Here is a 12,842-nt window from a genome sequence, read left to right on the forward strand (position 1 = left end):
TATCAATAATCAGCTGCATATTTACTGTGTGATTCTTGGATTTCTTGGCATTGTTAAAACTCAGAATTTTACAAAACAGACACATGGGCAATGCCCAGAGAAGACTTACTAAACAAATATATGACCGTCCATCGACAAGCTTACTTCTTCAAAATGACTTTAAATATTACCTTCTCCTTGCTTGAGTACTTATCAAACATCCCAAAAGGAATGGTTACTTTTCAGAATTTCTTAAATCCATAATTTTTGTTGTATTATTTTAATGGTCTTTATGACTTGTGTTTTTTTCTGATTTTTATTGGGTTTAATATTCTGTCGATCTACTTTGGTATAATTGATTTAATAGGTGGTATGTGTCATTTAGATTATAAATATTTTGAGAGTAAAGGGCAAAAGCAAAAGGTATTTAATGAATCTGTGTCTTCAACTCTTGGTATATGGTAGAAACTCAATAATAGGACAAATAAGTTACCAAATATTTTTACATCTTCCATAAGAACAATTGTGTTGATCTTAATTATCCACAGTAATGCTTGCTGACAGGAAGAGTAATGAATGCTCTTCTGTTCTAAAGATCTAAAGCTTAGAAATAATAATATGTACCTCAGGAGAAAAACATTTTTCCATGTGTGAACATGTATATATACTTCCTGATGATATATGCTTCATGCTCAATAATATGTAATGTTTCTGGTATAAAAGATAACATACTCTTTGAAAAACAGATAGTGAAGTCAAGAAACAGGGAAGTACCCAAGTCAGAAAGAACAGAGCATATAGCTAGATCCAAGAGAGAAGGTCAGTAGGAAAGAATGCATACTCACTGTAAGTTACGAAGTTCCCTTAGGGATTTTCACAGAATTAAGTGTGTTCTAAGTGACCTGTAAGTGACATTTCAGATATGATAATAAGTCTTAATAATCAAGGCACTGAATTAAATCAATTGCCTACACAAATGAGATATAGTATTGCAGATCATATAAAATGATAAATTATCCCCCAACTGTTTTTTTAATTTAAAATATTTTAAGCATCTAATAGTCTGTATTAGATAGTCTCACAGTCTTTGAACTATAGATAAAATATATAATATATTATCTAATATTCTCAGAACTCAGTGTATGTTTCTAAATGAAACCATATGTGAACAGCTGTCTCAGAGGTATGATAGGAGTTGTCTGGAATCCGTGTCTTAAGTTTTCTCTGGTACATATATTATGCTGAAAATTGCCAGCATCCTGAAACCATGTAAAGGAAAACAGTAGAAAAGGAAGCTAATATTTATTGAGGACATACTGTATGTAACAGGACTGGATCAGACCTTTCATATTCTTTATCTCATCTTTATAATGAACCTGTAATATTGGTGTTATTATTCCCATTTTATAAATGAAGAAACTGAGTCTTGGACAGGTTATGAAATGCACCCAGAGTCACCCTGGTAGTAAGAAGCAGAGCTCTTTCAAAGAGCCCAAGCTCTTTCCACAACATGGCTCTGGCCTCACTCATTAAATGGAAACTGGCTGAAAAATGAAGTCATTGTTTCACTTATATCTTTACAGAGATTTTAGTTATCTTTTTACTGAATATATTGGAGGGTTGATTGTACAGAGATATTTTTCCAGATTGATGCAGAAAACAAACCTGAACTGGAGTGCACGTAAAAAATAAGTTTTCTCCTTTCTCAATCACAGTTCCCTGCATTGAGAAATCATTGCATTTTCTTTATACATCCTAAGCATACTTTGCAGTGTGGGAAACATATAGTGTTAAAAACAGAATAGTGATGACTATACAAAATTTAAATGATCATGTGTGGTAACTGGAGTTAGCTTCAGATACTCTTTAACCTTAGGGGATCTAAACCATTTACATACCAGAAGAATGCTTGGTATACTGTAGACACTACTTCTTATGGAATTAATGGATAGCTCATGTCCGTCAATGTACTTCAATGTCCATTGATGGTCCAGGGCAGATGGACAAATTTTAAATTCTCTCCAGTTAGAAATATCCAAGAAAGCAATGATGTTTTGATTGCTTCGTTTTATATATTTTGAAGATAAATTAGTCAAATAAAATGAATCAAGTATATTCGTGTTTATTTTCTAGTGCTCAGCTTCTTGTGGTAAAGGTTTAAAGTACCGTGAGGTGCTTTGCATCGACCAGTTCCAGGGGAAATTAGAAGAAACATATTGCAGTCATCTACGGAAACCTCGAACTCACAAAGCTTGTAGATCTGTCAGATGCCCTTCATGGAAAGCCAATAGGTGGAAGGAGGTAAGTGATGTATTTTATAATTATAAATGTATTCTTGCATTTATAAAGAAAATCTCAAATCCCTATGTTGATATAACCTTGAAAATTTTACTCCACTAAAATGTGTTTTACTCTGTTAAACATGATTTTATACTATGCTCTGAATTAATGTACAGTGTTAACACACTTGCTAAGTCTATATCTAAATAACAAATTAGTCCGTTGATTTTTGTGATCATATTATTCCAGGTAGTTTAAAAGTCAAGTATAGGGGCGCCTGGGTGGCTCAGTTGGTTAAGCGGCTGACTTCGGCTCAGGTCATGATCTCGCGGTCCATGATTTTGAGCCCCTGTCGGGCTCTGTGCGGACAGCTCAGAGCTTGGAGCCTGTTTCAGATTCTGTGTCTCCCTCTCTCTCTGACCCTCCCCCCTTCATGCTCTGTCTCTCTCTGTCTCAAAAATAAATAAACGTTAAAAAAAATTTTTTTTTAAAGTCAAGTATAGATGATGATATATATAACAACGTCCTTGTTTCCACACCAAAATCTTGGATTTTGAGCTAAGGTTATGTTTTGGAGAAGGGACTGCTAAGTTCTAAACAGGAGCATCATTGGAGTCTTTTAAGAGTTAGGAACATGTCAGAACTAGGTAGCCTGAGCTGGTCGAAGGCTAGAGTGAACACACCTGGAAAGACTCAGCAAAATCCATGCCTACTTTTCAGCATTGTCTCAGGCCACTGAATCTTAGGGACAATGGATAACTTGTTCACTAAGAGCCTTAGTATTGGGCTAAATATCTTACCTTGACTGGTGTGATTTAGTTGCAAAAAAGACTCTCCAACTCTGAATTTATATAGTTGTTATGTTTTGCTTAAAATCAGGGTTTGCCTGGGCCACCTGGGTGGCTCAGTTGGTTAAGCGTCTGACTTTGGCTCATGTCATGATCTCATGGTTCATGGGTTCAAGCCCCACATTGAGCTCCATGCCCACAGCTCAGAGCCTGGAGCCTGCTTTGGATTCTGTCTCCTTCTTTCTCTGCCCCTCACCCCCGCGCGTGTGCGCGCGCACGCGCTCTCTCTCTCTCTCTCTCTCTCAAATATAAATAAACATTAAAAAAAAATCAGGGTTTGCCTTACTTTATCTGCACCAAGATATAATGCACCAGAATAATGGCAAAGTGGTTTTCCCCAAAGGGTGCAACACTGTAAAGTCACTGAACGCAGCACTGAACGCTGCATGTGGCAGAGACTTTCTAATTCTGACACCAGCCAGGAACCACTGGGGGATGGGTGTGGAAGTGGGACAGACTTTGGCTTCTTGGCCACCAGCATTCCTGTTGATCCCCAGGATTCTTCTGCTGTGCAGCTGCTGTGGTTGGTATTCATGAGGGACACTTTCTGACCCTTGACCTCCAGCCCCACAACAACAAATCAATCATCAGTGCTAACAAATTGGCCTTGGCTTACCACCAAGTATGAAATTATATAAGACTCACTAAATGGACGTGTTTAAGGGGTTTCTAAGATACAGATATGAATATTCAAAGACTATAAAAAAACACAGATGCTTTTGTACAGAGTCTGCTTTCTTCTCTTTGAATTGGTTTTCCTTGTCATAGAAATTAGCTTCATACACCCACACAGTCCTCAAATCTCTGCCAGAAACAAATGACCATTTGTGAAGTCGTTGGCTTTTGATTTATTCTATAAAAAGTACCCACATGAAGTTAACAATTGCAGGCTGTCACTGTGCTACATGTAATAATATATTCAACAGAAGTGTAATTTCAGAAGTAGTTACGAGCTAATCACCGGTTGCTACTCTGTTCTGACTGTATAAATTGTAACATTGCTTTAGTATAATCACTCACTATAAAATAATTTCATTTTATTACTATTTTACATTATACCTCAAGTGGAAAGACTCATTTAGCAAATTGTGACCACAGAGGTGCTCCAGTGAGTTTTGAGGTAACTGTCTTCATTTGGTATTTGATATCATTTTTCAAGGAAAGGATTTAGTAATTCATTTTAGCAACTACTGCCAAACAGAAACAAGCATTGGTGTGCAGAGCCATTTGTCCTCTCACTCCAGATGTATACCTTTAGAAGCAAAGTAAATACTAGAATCATTTAGGAAGGAAAAAAAAAATCTCCCTCCACTTTCTGAAGAGTTCTTTTGAGTTCATAAGAGTTCTTTTGTTTGTTCTGTTCTGTTTTGTTTTAAACTTAATTTTACCTATTTGAGAATACTAACTTTGCTTGTATATTCAAGTTTTTAAGGCATGGTGCTGGAGACCTCCTTGTTTTGTGCTGCATCTACTTAGGTCAGTACCATCCAAATGTAGCTTTTATGCTCAGGAAAAAAAAAAAAGTCCAGAATTCTTGCCTCCTCTTGATCATGGCTAATCTGCTGGACAACTTGGAAAGAGGATCTCACTCAACCACTGAATCTAGAGTCACATGATATCAACCACTTGCCTGGTTCTCCTTTTCTGAGACCCATCATTTTCTTTCTAGTATTTTAAGATCAGAGCTGGAACCAAAGGTGATAGAAGTTCTGCAATCTCACACATCTATTGACTGGTGCCCCCTCTCCCAAAGCCCCTGGAAACACTTTTTTTTTTTTGAAACTATATGCTAAATGCTAACATTTTAAGTGATTTTGTATTTCTCTAATTCCATATTTCCCAAATACATAAATCCATATTTACATATTTTCAAAAATTTCTGATGTATACATATATATCTCTTATAGCCTAAAAGATAGTAGATCTTATTTAAGTCCCGATAGCCTCTGATCAAGAGCCCAGAACCTCTTCATCTCTCTTCCCCGGCCAAGCGATGTTCCTACCAGTGAAGATAGGCTGGAGCCCCAGGACAGGGAAGATGTGTTTTTGCTCTGGGACTGAGTGAACTATGTTTCTCAATCTCTTCTGGTTGGTTCCAGCAATCCTGTTTTTGCATTTCTATGCTGCCTGTTCATTCTCTTCCTTTCTCCTCTTTCTTGATACTTAAGATGGCCTTTCTTTGAGTGGCCTCAGATGACTAACTCTCCGGTTTAAGGCATGTATCAAGAAAGTTTTCGAGGCAGAAATAATTTTATCTCTGCAAGAAAAGTGAAAAATTGGGAATAGGAAGGGAGCAACAAGGGACAGCCACTTCCTGACCCTGTGAAGAGTCAACTACAGCTATAGAAGTTAAGTTGCTTATATCTGCAGCAGGCAAGGAAGTTGGGGGTGAGGGGGAAGCATGTGAACACAGGTCTATTTGAGCTTTCCCTACTATAGTTGCAGTCATAATTATTTCATTATCATCATTATATACCAGGTCATCGTTATATTTCCTTAGCAATATATTGCCACTCTTACAAGGGCACCTACAGTCAACAATTGTAGATTGTCACTGTGTCACATAGTGCACATTCAATAGAAATCTAATTCCTATGTGTACTGAATTCATTGCAAGCTTATTTTTGTTAAAAAAAGGTATGTTGTCTAAGTACAAGATACGTAATGGATTTTACAGTTTATGGGGAAAAACAGTTTAGTTGATCACATATTAAATATGATGTAGTTGTCTAAATTACTAGCAACATAATAGGCCACAGTAGTGATGGATAGTGTTCAAATCTTTGGCACAGATCCTGGTCAGATTTTTGGAGCAGTGCCTATTCCAGGACCCACGCTGTAAGAAAAGTCTTGACAAATTCCCACATCCCCAGAGAAGTACAGTCAAATGGTTACAACCATTCTATGTCAGTTCCATTGTATTCTACTGCAAGTAAGAAAAGTCCTAATGATGAGTGACTTCAACTCAAAGACATTCCTTGTTTACATAACAAAACCAGAAGGTCACTGACTTTAAGTTTGACTCAGCAGCTTTACAAGGTGAAGGTGCTGGATTGGCATTTCTGTGATATTATTGGTCAGCTCCTACTGGTCATAAAATAGCTGCCACAGTTTTAGGACTTACCGCTTTATACTTTCTCACATGAAAGTGAATATGCATTTGTTCTGTGTTGGAAAGGAGGACAGATTCCAGATGGTCGGTAAATGTTTAAAGACGACTATTTCAGCTCAGTCTGGGAGAGTATTTGTTAACTTTAGAGTCACCCAAAAATGGAATGACTGCTTTCAGGATATGGCGAATATACCCAGACTGAGGGTATGAAAGTATACGTAGGTTTGATGGTTATTCATTTACTATTGCTGTAAAAGGAATTTCAAAATCGAAGAGAAATGGAAGTTACACATTCCTAGAATCTTTCCTAACTCCAAACGTTCTACTATTGAGAATATTGCTGCTACATTATTGACACACTGAAATAGACCACAATTAAGAATAACTATGGTAAAATCAAAACCTAATTCTGTTATTAAGAAATTATAGGGGGGGTAGCCTGGGTGGCGCAGTCGGTTAAGCGTCCGACTTCAGCCAGGTTGCGATCTCGCGGTCCGTGAGTTCGAGCCCCTTGTCAGGCTCTGGGCTGATTGCTCGGAGCCTAGAGCCTGTTTCCGATTCTGTGTCTCCCTCTCTCTCTGCCCCTCCCCCATTCATGCTCTGTCTCTCTCTGTCCCAAAAAAAAAAATAAAAAAAAAAATAAAAAATAAAGAAATTATAGGGGACCTGGGTGGCTCAGTTGGTTAAGCGTCCTACTCAATCTCAGTTTAGGTCTTGATCTCAGGGTCATGAGTTCAAGCTCTGCACTGGGCTCCACAGTGGGTGTGGAGTCTATTGGAAAAAAAAAAAAAGATAAATAATGCATCAAGAGACACGACATCACTATTTGAATTTTAAATAATTTATGAAATAGCAGCTTGGTGAACCTACTTTTGCAATGCACGTTCTGGCATTTCTAGCAGCTGCTGAAATGACTACAGTACCTGTGGATTGGTGAAAGTTCACCTTCTCCAGTTCCACTGTCAAGTCTTTCAAGTGCCAGCCTGTGCAGTTACAGTACATTATGTATAAATCGGATGTTCGTCTGGTTGTTCCTGTCTGAATTGAATAATGCTGTGTTGGTGAGTTAGTGCATTCAGTATCTGTGTTATACTTGTAATTATAGTCTCCCATTGACTTCACATTAGCTATCTGGATTTTAAAAAAAGATAATATGTAACATGCTTATAAATCTGGAGTTCTATGAAGCTGTTAAGTAAGGATACATATTTTAGAGTTAGAGGTGTGCCGTGAGAGGTCATTCTAGTAAGTCACTTGACTAAAGAGTGAGTAATCATATCTTCATAGCATCCACCCCTGTGGGGGAGACTGACCAGGCAAAGGTTCTGCTTTGGAAGTGTTGAATTTGGGGTGCCTTGGACATATCTAGGTAGAAAACACAGGAAAGTTCTTGTAAATACGTAAAACATTCTTGTAAATACATGGAAATGCACATGTTGAGGTCAGAATTAGGATCAAGGCTGGACAGAACAGATTTTAAAAATTGGTGCATAGAAAAAATTGCTCAGAGCGTTCAGAGGTTATAAACAGAATCCCGGAATCTGCTAATATTTAAGGCTGAACTGAGAAAATAGAGTCAGGTAAGGACTCCGAGAAGGAGCAACCTAAAAAGAATAGAGTACCTGGAGCCCAAGGGGATTTCAATCACAGAAGCCAGAATGGCTCCACAGAAAGTGGTCAGTGCTGCTGAATGCGTCCATGAGATTAAGACAAGATTTGAAAAGTTTTTGTTGGATCTCTCAGTTAGGGTTATTGATGATATTGGGTTAAGAAATATTTCATGTAAGCCATAAATTCTCTTTTCTGTTCAAATCTAAAATTGCATCAAGTTGCTTTTTTCTATTCTTATCTTAAAAAAAGTGAAAAACAAAAAGTTACTTGTTTTCTTTCAAGTAGTAGACCATTTTTTTTTTTCCTTTTAGGGAAGAGGTCCACAATAGTAGTTACCCATGGTCATAGTGGATTTTTCAGTGGATTTTTTGCTATGAACAAGGGACCAATAAACCACTGTGGCTTATTGAATTTCAGAAAATTATAGTTGTCTGATAGAACAACTTGCTAAGCTGTGTTTTGTGAATTCTTTTTTTCCAGGATTTTTTTTTCAGGTTTAGAGGCAGGAAGTTTTCCAAATGTAGTTTATATTTCTGAAATTATCCCTGGAAAATGTTTGCAGGAGCCTTATTTTATAGGCTAAACATTTTCAAAAGAGGTTCAGATAAGCTAAACTATATCTAGACATTTTAGTCTGCTTAATATTGTGCCCTGCACCGAACACACATTAAATTATTGTTTTCTCCATACAAAGGAGCTGGATTTTGTGAAAGCACTCAATGAGGACAAAATTCAACTGGTTAAGCATAGAATGAAGGTAAATGTAAGCTATGTAGATATGTATATTGTTCTTCATAAGTTAAAACATATATATAAATTCTCTTTCAAGTCAGTGGTTATTACTTGTACACACAAGAAAGAAAACTAAAATTTCAAGTGCATTTAGAATGAAATGCTGCAACAGTCTGTAAGAGAAATTCAAGTCTACAAGTTCTTAGCTTTTGTGGGATGTAAATATTTTTTCATTCATGGTAAATCCATATTCTGCAGGTATATACATTTATTGTTGCAGAAAAAGAAATTTGTTACTCTGAGACTCCTACAGAAACATAAAGTTTGGTGAAGGACCTTATTTTTTTTTTAAGTTTTACTTATTCATTTGAGAGAGACAGAGACAGCATGACTTGAGGATGGGGAGAGAGAGAGAGAAGAGGAGCGAAATCCCAAGAAGGCTCCACGCTGTCAGCGTAGAGTCAGATGCAGGGCTGGAACTCACAAACGGTGGGATCATGACCTAAGCTGAAACCGAGTTGGACGCTTAACTGACTGAGCCACACAGGTGCCCTTGCAAGACCTGAGTTTTTACCCTAACAATATCACAGGTGGGAACAGTGGGGCAACCCCAGATATTTCTCAGTAGGACTTCCAATCCTTTCTGGAATAACCCAGAGTATGTATGTGTGTGTGTGTGTGTGTGTGTGTGTGTGTGTGTGTATGTATGTGTGTGTATATATATATATATATACACACACACATACATATATATATGTATATATGTATTTCATATATATATTTCAATATATATTTCATATATATATATATGAAACAAACTCACAAATTTTATCAGTATCACTGGGCATTCTCCATACTTTATTAATGTTGGCACCACAGCTCTTGGTTGTGGTCAAGCTGTGTTGTAAATATGAGCTGGCATTCTAGACCTGCAAGGGCCCAGAGAGGTTAACAGCTCCTTCCCCATCCCCCAAAGGCAAGGACAGCTTAGGGTAAGGCGTCAGAAAGAACTGAACTTCATCTTGCCTTCTAAATTGTTTTTATAATGTTTATTTATTTTTGAGAGAGAGAGAGAGAGCGTGAGCAGGGGAGGGGCAGAGAGAGGGAGACACAGAATCCAAAGCAGGCTGCAGGCTCTGAGCTGTTAGCACAGAGCCCAATGTGAGGCTAAACCCACGAACCGTAAGATCATGACCTGAGCTTGAAGTCCGACGCTTAACTGACAGAGCCACCAAGGCGCCCCTCATCTTGCCTTATAGAGGCAGAAGCACAGGCAAGTGACTTACCATCTCTGAGCCTCAGGTCCTCAACGCTGCTGGTCACAGGTAGAACTGTTGTTAGCAATAAATCTAGGGACACATCCTATGAAATTTTACAAATAACACAAAATCTTTGAACAGATGAGAAAAAGGAAACCTGAGAGGCTATGGCAAGATTGTCTAAGTTTACAGTTTGTACAACCAGCTTCCCCAAACACTTGTCCATTGAAACACAATCATGAATCAACAGATTAGCAAATATTTGGATCCCCAAACTGTAATGGTGCAAGTATAAAGGTGAGCTTCACACAATCTTGGAAATTATTGTTCCTTTAAGGGAGATTATGTATACAGTCTCAGGATTTAAGTGATGTTTAAAAGCAATGTAGTAGAATAGTTTCATTGTGCAGTGAGTTTTATAGATATTAAGAATGTTGAAGTCAGAATAGTTTTCAACTGGGATGCAGTGTCTGGTATAAATTCTCGTATAGTTTGTCATGGTTTCCATAAGGCTTGAGTAGGTACCGCAATATAAAAATCTATTTGCGTACTTGTATAGATGCTTCTCCCCAGACAGCCTTAAAAATACTGATTGCATGTCTATTCTACCCAATGCCTGATGTAATGTCAGGCTATATTTCAAAGAAACAAGAAAATAGGCCATGGCACTCTTTTGCTATCTTTACCTAATTCGATATTTGCTCGCTAATTGTTCAACTCACTCGGGCGTCTTTGTAGTGCTCTGTGACCTGTGGTCCTGGAGTTCAGCAAAGGGATGTGTACTGTCGGCTGAGAGGCGTTGGTCGGGTGGCTGAAGAAATGTGTGCTGGATCCACCCGGCCTGATTTTCAACGGCAATGTTGGCGTCAGGACTGCATGCAGTACCAGTGGGTGGCAGGAGAGTGGCTGAACGTGAGTATTGAGAAGTAAACTTTGAGAGACACTGCATAAAAGACTGACAGAAAAAAACCCCATTTTGTCATTGCACCTCTAGTGTTCAACGTCATGTCATAAAAAAGAGACACATCGGCAAGTGAAGTGCATTGATGCACAAAACATTCAAGTGAATGACAGTTTCTGTGAACCTTCCACCAGACCTCTTTCAATCAAGAAATGCAGGAACCCTTCCTGCAAGTATATTGTGGTAACAGGAGACTCATCACAGGTAAGGCAAAAAAAAAAAGTTAAGAAGTTTTGCTCCTGAGTCTAAAAACAACTGAGTCTAACATTTGATGTGGTTGAAACTGGGTCTAAATTTGTGGGGCCAGATAGTGGTATTCAGAGCAATCTAAGCAGTGGAACCACGCATGGATGGTGCAGAGAGAGTAATAGCAGCATAAATGTTCAACTCTAGCTCGGTTCTCAAGTGTCAATTGGGGCCAACTGTGAAAGCAACCACCAGGAACAGTTTGGCAAACTGGCCCTGCGGAATTGCCTGCTGTTTAAAAACAGCTTTCTTAAGGTATAATTGACAAATAATAGACCACACATATTTGAAGTGTATACACCCATAGAACCATTACCATATTCAAAATGAAGAGCATCTCCATCACCCCCCAAATTTTTCTTGTGTGACTTTATAATTCCTTCCCCTCTCCCTTCCAACTACAGATAGCCTAATATGGTTTTCATGTTAGTGATCCCTCACTATATTATTTTGCATTTTCTAGAGTTTTGTGTAAATGGAATCGTACCATACAAACTACTTTTTGTCTCATGATTTTGATGACTTTAAGTATTTTGAGATTCAGTCAGGTTGTACTATGTATCAATAGTTTATCCCTTTTTATTATTGAACAGTAATCCAGTTGGATATCTGGATATGGATATCTCCAAGTCCACTAAAATCTTCTGTGATGTCTGATCTGCCATTAATCCCCATGCAGTTTTTTTTTTTTTTTAATCTCAGGTACTATAATTTTTATCTTTAGAAGTTTGATTTCAGCTTTTTTAGATTTTCCATGTCTCTACTTTTTGAGTATGCTACAGTTATTAATAACTCTTTAATGTCCTTCTCTGCTAATTCTAATGTCTATCTGTGTGCACTTACAACTGAGGGAATTTTATTATGCTCTCAAGTTTGTGCAACCATCACCATGATCTACTGCTAGAACATTTTATCACCCCAAGAAGCAACTCCATATACAATAGTAGTCATTCCTCATTGCCTTCTTCCCCCTGGTTCCAGACAACCACTTACCTGCATTCTACATTGATGGATATTCCTGTTCTGGGCATTTCATATAAATTGAATCAAACAATATGTGGTCTTCTTTATATGGCTTCTTTCACTTAACATGGTATTTTAAGGATCATCCATGATGTAGTATATATCAGCCATCATTCCTTTTTATGGATGAATAATATTCCATTTTAGGCATATGCTACATTTGGTTTATTCATAAGTTGATGGACATTTGGGTTGAGCCACTTTTGGACTATTCTGAATAATGCTGCCGAGAGCATTTGTTTTCAATTCTCTTGGGCAAATACCTAGGAGTAAAATTGCTGAGTATTATGATAACACTGTTTAACTTTTTTTTTTTAATATATGAAATTTATTGTCAAATTGGTTTCCATACAACACCCAGTGCTCATCCCAAAAGGTGCCCTTCTCAATACCCATCACCCACCCTCCCTCCCTCCCACCCCCCATCAACCCTCAGTTTGTTCTCAGTTTTTAACAGTCTCTTATGCTTTGGCTCTCTCCCACTCTAACCTCTTTTTTTTTCCTTCCCTTCCCCCATGGGTTCCTGTTAAGTTTCTCAGGATCCACATAAGAGTGAAACCATATGGTATCTGTCTTTCTCTGCATGGCTTATTTCACTTAGCATCACACTCTCCAGTTCCATCCACGTTGCTACAAAAGGCCATATTTCATTTTTTCTCATTGCCACGTAGTATTCCATTGTGTATATAAACCACAATTTCTTTATCCATTCATCAGTTGATGGACATTTAGGCTCTTTCCATAATTTGGCTATTGTTGAGAGTGCTGCTATGAACATTGGGGTACAAGTG

General features: G+C 37.9%; 1 protein-coding gene across 3 annotated transcripts in view; it reads left to right on the plus strand.

Moving 5' to 3' along the window:
- Positions 1 to 12,842, plus strand: part of ADAMTS20 (ADAM metallopeptidase with thrombospondin type 1 motif 20) — a 180,262-nt gene that overhangs the window by 124,798 nt on the left and 42,622 nt on the right. For all 3 annotated transcript variants that reach the window (XM_040488395.1, XM_040488396.1, XM_040488397.1), the window contains 3 exons: positions 2,113 to 2,280; positions 10,560 to 10,733; positions 10,816 to 10,986. In XM_040488395.1, coding sequence (XP_040344329.1) covers positions 2,113 to 2,280; positions 10,560 to 10,733; positions 10,816 to 10,986 — 513 coding nt within the window. The remainder of the gene's footprint in view (positions 1 to 2,112; positions 2,281 to 10,559; positions 10,734 to 10,815; positions 10,987 to 12,842) is intronic.

Source organism: Herpailurus yagouaroundi, unplaced genomic scaffold, assembly GCF_014898765.1.
Source record: "Herpailurus yagouaroundi ecotype Mexico unplaced genomic scaffold, PumYag 166, whole genome shotgun sequence".
In the NCBI taxonomy this organism is placed as follows: Eukaryota; Metazoa; Chordata; class Mammalia; order Carnivora; family Felidae; genus Herpailurus; species Herpailurus yagouaroundi.